Raw genomic sequence first — 18,518 nt, 5'->3', positions numbered from 1 at the left:
AACTGGGACCCGACCCAATGCTTGGGATCCCATCGATTCTAGGCCGCGGTGACCGTGGAAGCCGGCGAGTGCGGAACATATAGCAGCGGCAGAGCGGAGAAACCCTCTCCACGGACTCCCGGTCGCTCGCCCAAAACCTTCGCCCCCCGTTCGATCCCGCCGGCCGCCGCCCGTCCCACGCCCAGACCGCCGCGACGCTTCTCAATCCCCAGCTCTCCGACTCCGGGCACCGCCGCCTTTGATCCCCACCCCGCCGCAAAACCCTCCCAAATCCCAATGGCAGCATCCCAGAAGCCAACAGAAACGTTGTGTACCCCGACGACGGCGGAGACCATGCTCGTGTTCGATATCGCCGGGTACAGCCTGCACAAGGGCATCGGCGCCGGCAAATTCATCCAGTCCAACCCCGTCTCTGTTGGCGGCTACGAGTGGTGCATACGCTACTACCCTGACGGAGACGCAAGCAAGGAGAGCGAGGACCACGTGTCGGTCTACCTGGAGCTCCTGACCAAGGGCGCCAAGGCAAGGGTGATCTACGACCTGAGGCTGGTCAACCATGAAATCGATCTGACCACGGGGAGGTGCTGCCCGAAATCGCCGACAGAGTTCGACTCCCTCGACGCATCCATCCTTGGGAGAAACAAGCAGCTCAAGAAGAAGAGAAGCGAACTAGAGAAGTCTCCATTCCTGCGGGATGACCGCCTCATGATCGAGTGTGCCCTCACTGTGATCAAGGAACCACTTGTGGAGGAGACCGTTAAAATCCGGGTGCCACCCTCAGACTTGGCAGATAATCTTGGAAAATGGCTAGAGACGAAGGAGGAAACAGATGTGACATTCAATGTTAGAGGGGAGACCTTCCATGCGCATAAGATCTTGCTTGCGATGCGGTCACCGGTCTTCAAGGCCCAGCTCTATGGACCGATGGGAGACAGGACGGCGCGGAACATAACCGTGGAAGATATGCAGCCTGATGTTTTCAAGGACTTGCTTGACTTCATCTACTGTGATAAGTTGCCTTCCCTGGACAACCCCGATAAGGAGAATGACGAGATGGTTAAGCATTTACTGGTGGCTGCAGATCGCTATGCCATGGAAAGGATGAAGATGATATGTGAAGCCGTTCTCTGCAAAAGTCTTACTGTCGAGACTGTCGCGTCCACGTTAGCTCTGGCTGATCAGTATCATTGCAGCGGGCTCAAAGATGCTTGCATTGAATTTGCCATCTCTTGTAATAGAATGGGTGGTGTGGTTGCAAGCCAAGGGTATGTGCACTTGAAAAGATCATGCCCTGCTGTCTTAGGAGATATCCTGGAGAGAGTAACGAAGTCTCCCAAAGTTTAGTGTGCTCATTCCGAGGTAAACTTGGATTAGTTAGGTTAGTTAACATGTTGCCACCTGAGATGAAGTCGTCTCTCTTATCGTCAGTTGTCACTTATAGAGATCTTTTCGAGGAGCAACTAAATCTTGGAGATTTTAGTATGCTCATCTTGGATTCATGTGTTAGCTTAATTACCTGTACTACTTGATACATGACCATCTGAGATGAATCTGTTTTATATCTGCTATATATTTGATTTCTCTTTTTCTTAAAGGTGGGGACCCTTCGAATTAGTTGTCATTTACTTACCTTGCTCTTAAGTATATAGCATATATATATATATATATATATATATATATATATATATATATATATATATATATATATATATATATAGGGTCGCGCTATTCGTCACCCTGGGTGAGGAATAGTTATTCTTCACCCCCCCTTTATTTTACCATCAATACACCGTAATTTTACGTTTCGTAAGTTTTGTCTTATTTCCGACGCAAAAAGAGACCGTAAGAAAGTATATAATCGCCGTAAAAAATATTTTATGTTATGTAAAATTACAAACGTAAAAACATAGTCTAAAATACGCATAAACTGCAAATTTTCTTGTCTTATGACCTATATTTTTATTTTCTTATGTCAAATTTTACGTAGTGAATCAATAGGAATGTAACTATTTGAATTCCAAACGTATTTTAATTATGAAATGATCGTAAAATTATCTCGGGTGAAGAATAACTTATTCTGCATCCTGGGTGATGAATAGTAACACTATATATATATATATAGAAATACTATTAAGTACCCAGGGTGAAGAATACGTAATTCCTCACCCTAGTCAATCGACCGAGCGACAGACCGGTCCAACCAATTCACAATCGCTATAAGATTACGTTTCATCGATGTAATTTTACATCAATGAAAACAGTTGGGCGGTAGCTACACGCTAGCCCACTCCCCTGTGCCTTTTCCAATCAAAGGCGAGCACAGTTACAAAATAAAATTATGTGGGGGCAGTTCTCACTCGACGGCAACGTTCCTCTCTCTCTCCCCCGGCCCCTCCTCCTATCTCGCGATTGCGGAGTCGGCAGCAGCGACGACACTGAGGAACGACCCGGAGGTAACGGCTACCTCTCTCGCCCGTGGAGTGCTTCCCTTTCCCGCTCTCATGCGGCAGCGACCCGGAGGCGATGTGGTCGGTGCAACGATCTGGCGCGAGCTCGGCGATGTCAACGGCCTTCTCCGGCGTCCTCTCCACCTTCGGCGGTCTTCTCACCGGTATGACCTTCCTCCTCCTCTTCTTCCCCTCTCGTCCTCCATGAACTTCTGAATTTCTAGGGTTAGGGTTATGGATTTTTGGGAGCGGTGCAGCCGTGCAGGGGAGGAGGATGAAGATCAAGAAAGGAAAGGAAAGAAAATCAGGAGCTTGCCTACTACCTACCAGGAAGCAGGTGATGAAGGTGATGGTGGAGACACGCTCCTATCGGTGGATTAAATTCAAGGAGGTGGAGATCATGGAGGATGAGAAGAAGGCTATGTGGATTCAGTCTTCGATTGAGCTGAGATTAATTTTTGTTTGTTGTAGGACATGTGAATCCCCTCTGTGATTTAGCTTTTGTGTAAAATTCACGAATTTGCATCCTTTTAGCTATAAATGTTGCTTCTGATTTAACTGAATGTTAGTAATAATGTACATAAAGAATTAGCCTGTATCTAGCTGACAATGCCAATTATCTGGAAATTCGTTAATCGATTTTTGCATAAACTTATGAGGTAATTTCTTGAATTAAAGATGGTTCACTTTACGAGGAATTTTGTTTTATAGTATTCTTGAGATAAATTTCGAAGTGATGATGCTAACTTTATGTTGAATGTATTAGGTAAATGAAGAATCAGAATTCTGCCATCAAATTTAGGAGTCGAACAAGATGTTTGCAAGGGACTTGGAGATGAGGGAACACTACAGAAAAGAAAATGGCAATGTTTGTACCCACGGTAAGACACATAGGCATATATACTCACCATAAGCTGGATGAAAGAATACATTTTACCATTTAAACATGCCAGTCGTCCTCACCAATGGTGTTCCGTGACTCCGAGTTTGCCTTGATGTACTCAGGTACCGCTCAGCCCATGAAGAATCTACTTATTGCTAATATGATTAAGGCTTGTGATTAATCCGTTTTCCTGAATTTGTTCAGAGGGCAAATTATCAAAGTTGCTAGATGCCCAATTCGGTCTGTTTTCATTGCACGTAAAAATTGTTTCTTCCATTAGCAAATATTTCAATTTTATGTCTTTGTTTTCTTCTTCAATCTGCAAGGAACTCAAAGATAGTTATACATTTACTAACGTGCATTCTAGTCCATAAATTGTTTGGGCAATGCACACAAAAAGATGTACATGTTTGGGGTACAAACTTTAGTTTCTTTTGAGGCTTATGAATTAATGTTGAATTTTGTAGTTAACAAATAGCTTGCTTTCTCTATGCAAAAGAAAAGGAAGTTGCTAGCTGTACTAGCAACATGTATTGAGATCTTCCCGCAATGCTAGGATTTTGAGTTTTCCCGTTTAAATTTAGGGTGCAATTCTTGCTTCTGGTCATCATTAGAATTACTTAGTGTTAATTTCTTTTTCACCAGCAAATCCCTATGGTAATTTTCCGTTAATCATAAACTAGATGGTACAAACAAACAAGGAGCAAAGACTCAATAAGGTTACACCAGGAGCCACGAAAACTTAATTAAAAACTAGAGCACTAAAGCTGGTCCAGTGAGGAGCTCGGTGCCTATAGAAACCAAAAGAGAAGGGCAAGACAGAGACCAATTACTTAGTGTTAATAGTCTTATCTTGTGTGTACATCATGCTATTCTCTGTTCAGCTTAATGCATGGCCAATATAATTATTCAGTAGGCTATATGAGTAATTTAATTTTCTTGTTTTGTGCACTTTGGAGCAACTCGTGGTTACTAGCAGTTTCGAGTTAAGAATTATTTCAATTGCAATGAGGTACACAGTGACCCTCTTTCTGGCTGTATATCTTCGCTGTTTTGGTTGAACTGGCATAAACCTAATTCGTAATGTTGATGTGTTTCCTTTTGCTTTTCCTTTCGCTAGGAAGCCATGACATTTACTTGGTGCCAGACATTAATTAATCAATTTCAATGTCCCCATAATAGAGGATTGGTATTGATTTGCATTGGCTTAACTACCGAGGACAAGTGTTTCCCTTTCACCCTAATAGTGGTTGATTTGCTCCTTTGAAGGAGGCCTACATTATGCTAAATGTCTATATGAGCAAGAGAAGTAGTCGCAATCAGTTAGCATTTTTATTCTTATGCCATATCTTCAGAAATTCTTAACATGGAATACATCATATATTTATCTGTATGTAGCTAATGCTTCTTTGCTTAAATCTTATGTTTGTTAAATGTTGGCAGGCAGAATCATTAACTACATACAGATAAATGTACGATGTATTCCATGTTAGGATTTTCTTAAGCTCGATTGCCACTACTTCTTAAGCTCATATGTGATAATGTGATCATGCAATTGTCTTGGGTTTAACTGAATCTTGTTATCAATTGTCATGTCTGACACATTTGTCTTGTACAGGAGTGCATTTCTATATGTGATCAGATTTTCTTAGGCTTTATTGTTGACGGTCATGTCTGTTTGTAGTTGTCATGGCACCAAATATTTTTAGAATATTCTGCATTGATGATTTTTATCATTAATCCAATGCTACATAAATTGTTTATTGTTTTCAGGAATGTTGCCGCTGGTTTCGGCGCTCATCACTGTTGAGTCTCTTTTCGTGACCCAGAGTCTATCCCAAAGCCCGATGGCTCCAAAGCAGCACCGGAAGTCGGAAGAGACCTTGCATAGTCAAAAAGACAAGCAGTGATCGACCAGACACACTAGAGCTTGTACTTCATGGAGGTCATGGGCACACTGGCGGCTAGACACCTCAATTACCGTTGTATCAAGTAGCAGTTTGCGGCTATGGCTAGGGCCATCTTCTCTGCAAGTTATTTCAAGTACTTACTGTAATTGAAATGACGATTATATGTGGTTTCGTGGCTGCCACTTGTGAATGCATTTGCCCGGATGTACTCTGTTCTTGAGTCCATGGCATCGAGTTCTTATGCCTGCCGATTGGAAACTTTTGTCCCTGCCACTTAATTATAACTCGCACATGGTTAGTTAGGGTATCTCAAATTATTAGCAGCCCATCTCGTCATTCTCTTTTTTAATCTGAAAATTATTTCTTCCATTAAACTAAAGATACAACAGAATGAGCAAACCTTTTCTAGAGCTCGTGCAGATAGAGGTAATGTATGCAGGGGATTAAATAGCACGTGTCCACAACTACTGCATACTTCTCAGATAAATAAAAAAAGTTGCACCCTGACGCATGGTTGTAGGCCACCCATCTTCAGATCAACCGAATTAAGCCACCAAGTAAACTAACCTCCACGATTGGCCTCCACGCTATAAGATTACCTTACATGGCTAAAATCCTTACGTTCGCAAGTGCATCGTGGAGTTCAGGGCCGTAGGTGTGTGCCGTAAGTTTACAACGTCTGGTGCGGCTGGTTCAGGCTGAGGCACGTGGGGTGATGAAGGGGGTGGGGTGAGGAATAAGAATTCCTCACCCTGGGTGACGAATAGCGCGGCCATATATATATATATATATATATATATATATATATATATATATATAAAATGTTTGGTGCTCCTATATATGACTCCTCTTTCATACTCTCAGGAGTATGTACTCCTAGTCTTAGTGGAGATCGATATACCCAATAAGAGCACTATCCAACCGTGGTGGTTACAAAAAAATAATACTTTGCATGCGTACCTAATGCCTAGAAGCTAGGAACGTCCACACCTTATCCAATTTTGAATCGCTGCTGTATCTGACGTTTTTAATTTTGGTTTTTCTTCCATGCAATGCATGCTACCACTGCAGATGTATTGTAACATAACTCTAAGTATATACTAATTGTTTACTTGGTTGAGTATATACATTTTTTCTCATTATGAGGGGTATATACCATATACTTACCTAGGTCTACTTTTTCTAAGGGAATATATACTTAATTTTGCTAATAGGGTGTACATTACTTATTTTTCAGCGAGTATATACAATTTTTTGTGATGCGGTATATGCTACATATTTTGCCAGGAGGGTGCATTATTTGGTGTGAGTAATTGAGCGAGTATCTTCTTTATTTTGCTGAAAGGATATATATTAGATTTTTATGAGGAGTATATACCATATATTCCACATTTTTGTGAGGAGTACATACCACATATTTTGCCAGGAGGGTGCTTTATTTGGCGTGGCTAATTAAGCGAGTATCTACTTTGTTTTGCTGAAATGATATATGCTGGATTTTTGTGAGGAGTATATACAATATATTCCGCATTTTTGCAAGGAGTATATACCATTATTGTGTTGGGAAGGATTATACTACTTTTTTAGTGAGTACATATTATTTTGCAGAGAGGGTATATACTGGTTTTTAGTGCATATATTAAATTGTTGAGTGCGACTTTTTTTGTGAGTATATGCATACTGTATTTTTTTCCGAAAAATAAGTATGAACTAAAAAAGAGTATATCATTTAGAATATAAGAATAAAATGGAGGTATTTTTTCTTTCAAATGTTGGTATGTTTCCACTTGAAAAAATAACAAGACCCAAATAACGAAATTATATATAGTACATGCGTCATTACACCATCTTGTTTTTTTATACGCATCTATCTTCATGCATGAATTGATCCTTCCAGTTCTAGATCACAGTGTCGCATGATTAGAGCTGCCAACAGAATCCCTTGAGTTTTGTAGGCGCAACCGTTCAAAACCCGATCCACATCTTGGTCGAAGAAGACGCGCGGCCAGCCATGATAGCCCAACTCCCGTACAGGATCAGACGAGCTATGTAGGTCAAACATGCGCAAGATACAAAGTAATCAATAGAACACTAGAACATATACATATAGTCTCATCATCCATTAATCCATGTACGCATGCATACGAATTAGCCAACATACCTTATCAAGATCAATGCCCATGGGAGAACCTGCATATTAGGCACCCCATCGGCGGCCCCGTGGTGCACGTACGGCTAGTCAGGCCAGCCAAGGACACAGCGAAGGATCTCGTCTCGTCGTCGTCGAACAGCTCGTCGACGCAGCAAGCTCGTTTGCGTCGCGACAACCGCCATCGGCTTGCTGCTTATTGGTGGACGCCACATCTAGTCTTCGTTGCTTGTTGCGGCTGCGTCATCCATCTTTTGTTTGGGATTTCAATCTAGACATGTAGGTGGCTTATCTTCCCTATCAATATGGAACTAACTTTTTGAACTCCACCAGTTTAGCAGGTAATTAAATAACCAATTAATTAAAGGATAAGAAGCATGTGTGGAGAACAAAAAAACGCCACCTGCCATAGGAGTATGTACTCCTGGGTGTACTGACCCATTTTCCTATATATATATATATATATATATATATATATATTGGATGATTATAATGTTTGTCAATTGGGTGTACGGTGTACTCTGATGTAGACATGGGACCCACTCGTTGGTGGGACGTCTCTCTTTCTTTTCTGTCTTTTTTCCCACCCTCTCTCTCCTGCATGAACCACACTTCCCTCACCATCATTGCTGTTGCCGCAACCAAAGATCATGGAAGCAATGCCGATTTCAATGACTGCGCATGGTGGTGCGGAAGAGCCGCCAGCAACACTGCGCACACACCAGTCCTTGCACCAGCACACACTGGGTATGACGTGGTGCTGTAAATCCGACGGGAGGGAGAGCTGGGGATGATGTCACGGGGCGGTGAGGAAGCCATGGGATGATGAGATGGAGCGGCGGAGAAATGGACAATGCGGTGGGGCATACGTTGGACTCCGGTGGCGGCGAGGGGAAGGGTGAGTTGGTTGGGGCGGGGGGCGATGGTGGCAATTTTAGGGGTCTACTCCAAGAGTTGAGGATGCACCACCGATTTTAGCAAAACTTCTTTACCACTTCTTGCACGCATTTTTTGAGAACAACTTTCTGCTAGCACGGCCGACTGTTTGGTGATTTTGGGGACCAGACACTGCTCACTGGGGCGCTATCTGTTTGAGGCCGCGGAGAGGTCATTTCCGCTGTTGTACTGTGTGGGATGGCGGAACATAGCAGTGCCGGACCAGGGGAACGAAGATTCCGCTCGTTCATGTTTATCGCTCGTCCAAACCCTCGTCTCGGTCTCCCCTCCGACCCTCTTCCCCTGTCTCGCCGCCGTACAGCTGTCCCATCGTTGCTGCTTCCCCACCCCCAAATTCCCACAATGGCAGCACCCTAGATGCCAATAAAAAGAATGACATTGAGGTGCACCCCAACGATGGCGACGGCCATACTCGTATTAACATAACCGTCTAAGACATGCAGCGTGTTGTTTTCAGGCTATTGCTTCACTTCATCTACACGAATTCACTACCTTCCATGGACAACTTTGATGGTGAAGAGAACAAAGAAATGGTCAAGCACCTACTAGTGGCTGCAGATCAATATGCAATGGGAAGGATGAGAATTATATGTGAAGGCATTCTTTGAGGAAGTCTTGACATTGAGACTGTGGTGACCACATTAGCTCTAGCTGATCATCATCACTGCCACTGCCGAAGCTACAACCAGGCCAAATGGGCCATCGCCTGCCCAGACCAGACTGGGCCATGAGAGGAAAAATAGTAGGCTTTTCTTTGTACTGGCCCGCCCAGTTTTAGTATTGTAGCTCCGCCACTAATCACAGTTGTAGGCTCAAATATGCTTGTGTTGAATTTGTCACATCTTCAAATAGAATGGATGATATGGTGCAAGCCAAGTAAATGCGCACTTGAAAAGATCATGCCCTGTTGTCTTAGTAGATATGCTAGAGAGAGTAACAAAGTCTCGCAAATTCAGTTTAGTACCGTAGCCACCGACGATGAGCTTGTTTTGTTCTTTAATTTTGAGAGATCTTTTGAGTCTTCTCTCTTCTGGAAGAGAAAACGCGTGCATGTAGTGATTGTTGGATGCTCATCCTTATCCGTATGAAATTATGGATATTCACTTGTGGAATAGTTTTATATTATGTCTCTACTTTTCTCTGCTCTTTTTTATTTCCGGCTTTTAAGATTGAAAAATTTGGATTTCACAGTAGTAACATGGTCTGGCAACGTTTAATAACATAGCTACCTGAGATGAGCATGGTCTGTTCTTTAGTCTTGAGAAATCGTTTGACTCTCTCCTAGTAGAAGAGAAAAAGCCCTGTCATGTCCCTTCAGTTTTCAGATATCTTGCATATAGTGACTGGATGCTCATCCTGTATACATGGATATTCACTGGTTCACTTGTTTTATCGAGTAAAATACACGTTGTACATAAAGTTTTCGCAGATGTTTAGTTTGGTACATCAACATAGAAATTGATTAGTTTAATACATAATCTTGTGTAAGTGATGCAGGTACAAATCAGCCCAGCGGAGCGCGCGCCGCGCGGCACCGAGGACGTGGCCCTGAATACCAGGAGATCCTGCGAGGAAGGATCATCCCACCTGTGTTTCCGATTCCTTGGTACCTGGAGAAGAGAGGGGGGCCAGTGAGGAAGGGGACGGGTGACTGTCCAATTCTCGACAGCTGCTCCTTCAGGCTTTCAGCTGCTGGGTGAGAAGAGTGGAGAGAGCAAAATGTGGGTTCCTGATGGACTGTCCTTTTGACCCCAAACGTGGCTAGAGCTCTTCACAGCATCCTCTTACAAACACCCATTGATGAACACATGGAAGAAACATTGCTAAACAGACCATGGGAAGTTGGGAACAAAACTGAACTGAAAGAAACATAGCTGTGCGAGTCCGCGCATGGAAAAAAATGTCCACAAAACGAGCTACATGAAAAGGTATTAAACAACTGATTAAAACAAAGCTTATGTAGCTTCTTGAGGCATCTTATACGGAGCGTTCCTCAGAGCTTCGATATCCTTACGCCCGGCTTTTACAACGTCGACAACGCCGCGGTGGTCTGCCCTGAGAAGGTATTTCTTCGCAACTCTGTAGCCATCCACGTAAGAAAACCCGTCTTTTTTCCATGTCAGACGACACTGCTCTGCAGCTACCGTTGGCTTTGGATCTATTGTCATTGCCTCAAGCGCGACAGAATTCCTGAGGATATAAAGTGCCAACTCCAGCTGATCTTTCTCACCATAAAACTCCGTAATGTCCACCAACTTGAGATGGTAGTGTGGCTTTGGAGGTAGGCTCCTTAGCTTGCCATCAAGCTTGCGGTATCGTACACATTCACAGTCCATCCACATCTGTCAAAGCAACAAGCATGCATCTAAGCACCACTCAACAAAATATATAGAGGTTGCTCCCAAGCCCAGACAACCACCCAAGTGAAAGCAAATCCCCAGCAAAAAATATGATATGTGTCATAATTTCACTTTCCTGTGTAGTCCACTAACGCTGGTTAGGAAGTTCTAAGATGACTGGAAACATAATACTACTGTATATGAGCCGTACACAAGAAAGACAAGCCGTGCTGATAAAAATATCTGAAACAATACTGTCTACTTGCTCTTCTGCACAACTCACATACAGTCAAATTTTTTTCAACCCAACTGACAGATCATCTATATTGTCATATAATGCTCCATTAATTCTCATGATTCTACGCAGTCTAACCTACACCTACATGCATAGACACACACCAAGTCTTCTCCTTACCCAAGTACAGAGTGACTCACTATATATGGTGTAGCATTTCAGCATACTTCCCAATCACTATTAATTTGACACATGGTAGCCAGCTTATATGTAACATATACTGCACATCTTTCCAAACTTTGTCTCAATGGCTCAAAAGATTTAAAGCTTGTAGACTCACTATTTCTTTAAATCAATTGAATGATTTATTGGAACAGCATATTACACAGTTAAAGTAAGAGAGAAATTCCTTTTGCTGAGATCAGCCTAGGTCATATGTAAAAAACATGCATATTACAAATTGAAATGATAGACTTACATGAAACTCCAGCTTTTCCATTAAAGGAGCAGCCTCCAAGAGGGAGGCAAAATCAAGGACATCGGACTTCCTTTTCGTCAGGGATAAAAAGGTTATTTCCAATCTCAGGTGCCTTAGATGGATAAATTTGAGAGGTTTCTCCGGTAAAATAGCTCTCTAGCACAGACACAAAATGGAAATTACAAAATAAATCCAGTCCAAAAATAGGGATGCATATAAATATTGGAAATCTGAAAGACCACACACACCGGACTAGCTCTTCGCCGGTTTCCCTTAATTAACCGATGCCATGTATGGTTTTTGGGTCCAGTTTCCCTTATTAACCGGACCAACTCTCTTCTTCTATATGCAATGCGGGAGCTCCCCGCCCTCTGACGAGGTTCCGTCAAAAAAAGAAATCTGAAAGACGAAATTTAGCTCAAACCTCAAGTTCTTCACATTTTAGAGACAGCATCTCCAGTCGACGCACCGTACTGGGCAATTCAGTGGAGATATATGCAAGAGCTGAGCAAACATCTGATGACTCTATGCTTAAGTTTGTCAAAGTTACAGGAGGTGCTATCGGTATTGATGGACCTTCATATTTATATTCAAGTGTTGTCAAGCCATAATTCAAATTTATCTCTTGAACCAAGGGGCAGTGAAAGACACACAAATGCTTAAAGTGGTCTGAAAGTTGAGGTGTCTTAATGGTTGTGAGCATTCGACAACGAGCAACTCCAAGAAACTCCAAAACTTTGCAGTTGGACAGCAGAAGTTGAAGTTCTTCATCAGTAATATTTACATAGATTAACATAAGCTTTTTAAGGTTTAAAAAAGCTTTGAAGTTTGCAGGCTTATTTAGAGAAACAGAACCAAGTGTCAACGACTGGAAGATGGAACTCTTGGTGGCATCGAAAAGCTGAAAAGGGAACTTGTACGGTTCCATTGTAGGATGCACAGATGTAAAATTAAGAATTAGCTGCTTTGTCTTTGCTGTAATAGCAAAGTTGAGCCATCTATCAATGTGATTAGCATGTTCATCATTTAGCGAAAAATCAACTTCCATTTTCTCGACCCCTACTCCAGAGTGTTGTTTTAAGACTGCATCAATTCTCTTAATAACCTCTTGTATAGGATGGAGAATAAAAGGTCCTCCTTTATAACTCCTTCGCATCACTGATCTAAAAGAAAACTCCAAGTTTGTTCGGCTACACCAAACATATCTCCAGTGTTTGGATAAAATGCCTGTCCTCACAGCCTCTTTTAACAGTAACAATGATATGATGTGGCACAATATATCCTGCAGCAGAGAAACGACCATATTGTAATACTAGATTGTTCAAAAGCAACAAGGGAATATGTTCTAAGGACAACGGAGTATCACTACTTGATTCCAATTTGACATTTCTTACCATGGGTAAGTCGCCCAACTGAGAACCCGGTCTCTTTCTTTTGACCATTGCTCCATTCGGTTTATCCTTTGAACTTCTTCTTCGCTTTGCCATCCAGGATTATGTCTGTAAGGAATATTTGCATGAGAATCATATAGCAGCATGCCATCACAAACTACTGCCTACTAGAAGATGTCCCGTGTGTTGCCATGGGACCCGTGCTAAAACAGATGCATAAATAGGTCCTTAGAAACAATTAAAATTAATGGGAAAATCGTAAGAGTGTTCTCGGTTTACACTTTATTAGAAACAATAAAACCTACTCGTACAATGTATGTTACAAAATGATGTATAAAAAGACAAAAAGCTTATCTTAAATGGATTGTTTGGAATTTTACCACAAGAATATGACAGCTCACCTGTCACTACTCATTTGTTGTAACCAAAATAATAATAAACTGAAAAGGCAGATTCGGTATGCTAGCAGCTTCCTTGTGCTTTGTACAGTATTTCTTAAGTCGCCAAGAAGGCAACCAGAACAAATTGGAGGATGGAGATCATGATATTAATCTCTGGGTGTTGCTCCGTAGTGCTGGCAGAAGGCTACAAGTTTGGGTGAAAAATACGCAACGAAAAATAACGGGATTGAAGAAAGTACCACTGTATGTTTTTTTCTTTTATAACACAAATACCTATTCAGATTCGTCTAGTGAGGCGGCGGCGCGATGTAACCGGCCGGGGTGGGATGAAGCCGGCCGGGTCTCGGGAGGAAAGGAACCGGAGGGAGGGTCGTGGTGGGTAGGTGGTGCGAAGGCCGCCGGGCCGCCAGAGGAGGAAGGCGGGATTCCGGGAGCTGCTGCAGCGGGAGAAGGGGATTGGACAGAAACGGGATCTCTGTTGTTGTCAAAGAATATTGTGGTCCCGGAGGAGAACTCTTAGGGTGTACAATGATTGATAAGATAATCTTATTTTAAGTTTTGCATATAAATTAAAGATGGGAAGAAAACATGTTTACAATGAGTCATCTCTTAGCCTTATCTTTAATAATTAGTTGTTCCCAAAAAGATGGTGAGACAAATTGTGTTAAGAGATCATCTCTTGTCTTCTCTTAAATAAGATAACACAAGTCTTCTATTATGATTTATCTCTCTTCCACCTCATCATTTATCCTACGTGACATTTTTAAGATAGAACCATTGTACATATCCTTACTCGCCCTCCTCCTAGCTAGCTAGGCTGCCCTGTTGAAAAACGGCTAGTACTGACTCAGCACGCCCAGCTCGCCCACTCCCCACGCGGTGATCGTGGCCTCGCCCGAGCCTTGCGACACGTAGCTTAGCGCAAGCTTCTCCTGGAGACTAGCTCCTTCTGTTGTAACAATCCGCTGCACACTCGTGTGCCTCCCTCGTGTATAAAAGGCCCTGCCTTCCATCGAATGAATGCAACCGTGATTTTCACCATTCTTCTTGGCATCATAGCCTTCTTTCCTTCCCGTCCCTCATGGATGGTTCTCACGACTCTGAGAAGGGCTCCGACTCCAGCGAGCTCCATGGTAGCTCGCCACCGCCGAGCTCTGTTTTGCCCTCCACTCCCTCCACACTTCCCGCTGCCTCCGCTCCCCACCCCACCTTTAGTGCACCACCAGCCACAGCCCCGCTGCATCTCACTGTCGCGGCGATGGGCGGCACGCTCCCTGACGTCGCATCCTCCTCGACAGCGCCGCCTTCTTCGATCCACAACATCAACATCGGCGCCCACATCGACTTCAAGCTGAATCCCATCTTCGACACCTACTCCAAGTGGCGGCTGAAAGTGCAACTATCCCTAGGTGGTTTTGGTAATTCCTAACAACATATAGCTCATTGAGCTAATGCTATTTCAAGATTAATATTTCAGGAAAGCTCAATGATTGGCATGGCATGGATGAGAAAAGTGGACCCCTCAAAATGCTAAGGACAAAAGGATTGGCTCAAGCTCAAAGCTCAAGACTCTACATTTTCTATTTTAGTGATCCAAGATCACATTGAGTCTATAAGAAAAGCCAATAATATCAAGGAGAGATGAGGTGTTGCTTAATGAGGCTCTTGCTCAAAATGCTTAGTGATATGCTCCAAAGCCCTCAACTACTTTCTCACATCCACATATGACCTAAACCAAAAGTCAAACTCGGCCCCACCGATTCTTTCTATCCAGCGCCACCGAGTTCGGATGTCATAGCCACTGCCACAAACCCTAGGCAAATCGGTCTCACCAATAGGGATCTCGGTCTCACCGAGATGGGATTGTAATCTCTCTGTTTCCCTTCGTAACGTTTCGGTCTCACCGAGATGAGCGATCGGTCCCACCGAGATTGCAATGTAAACTCTCTGTTTCCCTTTCGTAACATTTCGATCTCACCGAAATGAGCGCATCGGTCCCACCGAGTTTACCTGACCAACTCTTTGGTTAGCTTATTACCAAAATCGGTCTCACCGAATTTGTGTAATCGGTCTCACCGAGATTACGTTATGCCCTAACCCTAACCATATCGGTCCTATCGAGTTGCATGTCGGTCCCACCGAAAATCCTAACGGTCACTAGATTTGCTGAATCGGTCCGACCGAGTTTATCAATTCGGTCCCACCGAGATTGGCAAGTTGTGTGTAACGGTTAGATTTTGTGTGGAGGCTATATATACCCCTCCACCTCCTCTTCATTCGTGGAGAGAGCCATCAGAACGAACCTACACTTCCAACTTACTTTTTCTGAGAGAGAACCACCTACACTTGTGTTGAGGCCAAGATATTCCATTCCTACCATATGAATCTTGATCTCTAGCCTTCCCCAAGTTGGTTTCCACTCAAATCTTCTTTCCACATAATCCATATCCTGTGAAAGAGAGTTGAGTGTTGGGGAGACTATCATTTGAAGCACAAGAGCAAGGAGTTCATCATCAACACACCATTTGTTACTTCTTGGAGAGTGGTGTCTCCTAGATTGGCTAGGCTTCACTTGGGAGCCTCTGACAAGATTGTGGAATTGAACCAAGGAGTTTGTAAGGGCAAGGAGATCGCCTACTTCGTGAAGATCTACCGCTAGTGAGGCAAGTCCTTCATGGGCGATGGCCATGGTGGGATAGACAAGGTTGCTTCTTCGTGGACCCTTCGTGGGTGGAGCCCTCCGTGGACTCGCGCAGCCATTACCCTTTGTGGGTTGAAGTCTCTATCAACGTGGATGTACGATAGCACCACCTATCGGAACCACGACAAAAACATCCGTGTCTCCTATTGCGTTTGAATTCTCCAAACCCTTCCGTTTACATTCTTGCAAGTTGCATGCTTTACTTTCCGCTGCTCATATACTCTTTGCATGCTTACTTGAATTGTGTTAAGATTGCTTGACTTGTCCAAAGTTGCTAAAATCTGCCAAGAACTAAAATTGGGAAAAGGATAAGTTTTATTTGGTCAAGTAGTCTAATCACCCCCCTCTAGACATACTTTCGATCCTACAAGTGGTACCAGAGCTTTGGTCTCCATTTGCTTTGATTTCCATAGCTTTTGGTAGTCATAGCCTTGGTTTCACAACCTAGGAGAGTATGGCGTCTAGCGAGGGAAATTACCACCGTAGAGGTCCTTACTTTGATGGTACTAATTTTGCTAGTTGGAAGCATAAGATGAAAATGCATATTCTTGGACATAACCCCGCCGTATGGGCTATTGTGTGTATTGGCTTGCAAGGTGAATTCTTTGATGGCAGAGAACCAAACCGTGAAGCTACCGCGGAAGAGTTGAAGATGCTGTAATACAATCCTCAAGCTTGTGATATCCTCTTCAACGGATTGTGTGTCAGGACCCCGATTCCAAGTCACATCGGTCTAGCCGGTAACACCTCATATCACTATGCGGCCTCACGCACGGTATTCCCACGGGTGTCGCCTTACGATGGCCCGGGACCGTTTGCGCCTTTTGGCTCACGTATATGATAGTGTCGCTAGCATCCATATGACAGAGAACCCGGGCCGACATGGCTAGTCGTGAACCCAAAGCGGCACAGACCTATGGAGACAGGCATACATGAATCACATCGAGCATGTCGGTCATCAGCGAGTGAATCCGGGCTGTAGCACTGGGCTAACAGGACTCCGGGGAACCCGGGCTGTAGCAGGCTAGGCAGGACTCCGGAAGTCACCGCGTGACATTTCCCCGAAGGGACAGACACATGAACGAAGTGATACACATGCCGGCCAGTCAAGTGTCCTGAGCAGTAGTGCTGGGCTAGCAGGACTCCGGTGAACCGGGCTGTAGCGGACTACTATGGCTCGAGGAGCACTAGACTACATTTCTTCATAAGAGGGGCTGCCAAGGATAAACAACTAGATTGTCGGATCCCACACATACCAAGCATTTCAATCATACACACAATATACTCGATATGTGCAAATACAACATGGCATCACAACAAAACTCTACAACTCAAGTACTTTATTTAAAGGCTCCAGAGAGCCATACATAACATGTTCATACAGGTAGGGGTCACATGACCCGACACTCAAGTCATACAAGCATACAAGCACATGCGGAAGCAAATAGTCTGAGTACAGACACTAGAAAGAAAGAAGGCTTCTCGAAGCCTGTCTATCTACATAGGGCCCTCCATGGCCAGGATCACCACCTGGGTGGCAAGTCACTCATCGACGTCGAGATCTACATAAAACCCATCGGAGGGGGCGGTGTTGTCGTCTGAAAACAGTAATTAAAGCAAACATGAGTACAAAGGTACTCGGCAAGTCCTACAACAGAACCTACTATACATGCTCATTCTCAAGAAGGTGGTGGAGTTATTGCAGCAAGCCAGCTTTGACTCTTGGCTAAGCTGTCCTACGAGACACCACTAGTAAAATAGTTTTCGCACACGAGTCCACTAATCACCAACACAATACTCCACCGGGGATCCTCCCTCGTCATCCTACGAAAGGGCCATCCTCAGTACTCACACTTATCTTGAGTCTTTTAGTAGTAGCCATTAACTTGTCTATGAACTGTATAGGCAACCAAGTAGTCCTTTACCGCGAATGCGGCTATTCGAATAGATGATGTTAACCCTGGAGGGGTGTACTTCTTCATACACGCTCTCACCACTTACCGTCGTTTACATGACATGTACTCGGCAACCTTCAAGCGGAAGCCCAACGAGGGTGTCGGCCACGGCCTACCTAAACACTCAAGTCTCTAGTCCAGGTTTATCGCCTATCTAGGTTCCATCCGCAGGGAGTCCGGCCGAAGTTTCCACATACGGCCTCGAACGATGTGAACAGGGTCCCAAGACGCCAAACGGGCGCCCGGCATACCCAGCCACGGTGTATCTACCGCAACATAGCCCACCCCTAGGGTCAGCGCTACGCACGGCCGCCAACACATAACCTACAAACACCAAAAACTAATTGCAACTCCTGGACAGAGTACTAGGGTGATTAAGAAGCCGAGAGGGTCCATTGGTTTCGGGCCCAATGTATGGTAGTAGCTGATTCTTAAATCATACATACAGATCTCAGTTCTTAGGGACGGCCTCAATGAAACAACCCACCATGTACTCCTACATGGCCTCTCATCGATACCTTTACCAAATCATGTTCAACACATTCCTCACATTACCGACATAATCATTTCACTCTAGCCCATCACCCAGATGAACCCGACCTGACACAACTCTAAGCATAGCAGGCATAGCAAGGTAGGAAAAACATACATGGCTCAATCAACTCCTACACA

The 18,518-nt window shown here is 43.8% G+C and overlaps 2 protein-coding genes across 3 annotated transcripts; one reads left to right on the top strand and one right to left on the bottom strand.

Moving 5' to 3' along the window:
- Positions 1–276: 276 nt before the first annotated feature.
- LOC125533719 (BTB/POZ and MATH domain-containing protein 1-like) lies at positions 277–1,344 on the top strand. The gene has a single exon (XM_048697085.1). The coding sequence runs from the start codon at positions 277–279 to the stop codon at positions 1,342–1,344; it is 1,068 nt and encodes a 355-aa protein (XP_048553042.1).
- An 8,857-nt stretch (positions 1,345–10,201) lies between these two features.
- On the bottom strand, positions 10,202–13,660 carry LOC125539002 (putative F-box/LRR-repeat protein At5g02700). 2 transcript variants are annotated; one of them, XM_048702356.1, is made up of 5 exons: positions 13,464–13,660; positions 12,793–12,897; positions 12,504–12,680; positions 11,399–11,554; positions 10,202–10,688 (listed from the first exon to the last, which is right to left on the bottom strand). In XM_048702356.1, exons 2-5 carry the CDS (start codon positions 12,883–12,885, stop codon positions 10,302–10,304), a joined length of 813 nt encoding a protein of 270 aa, XP_048558313.1. In that variant the 5' UTR covers positions 12,886–12,897; positions 13,464–13,660; the 3' UTR covers positions 10,202–10,301. The 2 variants fall into 2 exon arrangements, with proteins under 2 accessions (XP_048558313.1, XP_048558312.1); XM_048702355.1 differs by lacking the exon at positions 10,202–10,688 and having other exon boundaries at positions 11,414–12,680.
- Between the last annotated feature and the right edge of the window lie 4,858 nt (positions 13,661–18,518).

Source organism: Triticum urartu, chromosome 2 (genome assembly GCF_003073215.2).
Source record: "Triticum urartu cultivar G1812 chromosome 2, Tu2.1, whole genome shotgun sequence".
NCBI lineage: Eukaryota > Viridiplantae > Streptophyta > Magnoliopsida > Poales > Poaceae > Triticum > Triticum urartu.
This window is presented reverse-complemented; position numbering and strand designations above follow the sequence as displayed.

What these genes read in the sequence shown, in the direction of transcription:
- LOC125533719 (XM_048697085.1), top strand. Translation starts at nt 277, where the DNA reads ATGGCAGCATCCCAGAAGCCAACAGAAACGTTGTGTACCCCGACGACG.
- LOC125539002 (XM_048702355.1), bottom strand. Translation starts at nt 12,885, where the DNA reads ATGGCAAAGCGAAGAAGAAGTTCAAAGGATAAACCGAATGGAGCAATG. An exon ending in AGTTGGGCGACTTACCCATG is followed by an intron (nt 12,681 to 12,792) that starts GTAAGAAATGTC and finishes TCTCTGCTGCAG; the next exon opens with GATATATTGTGCCACATCAT.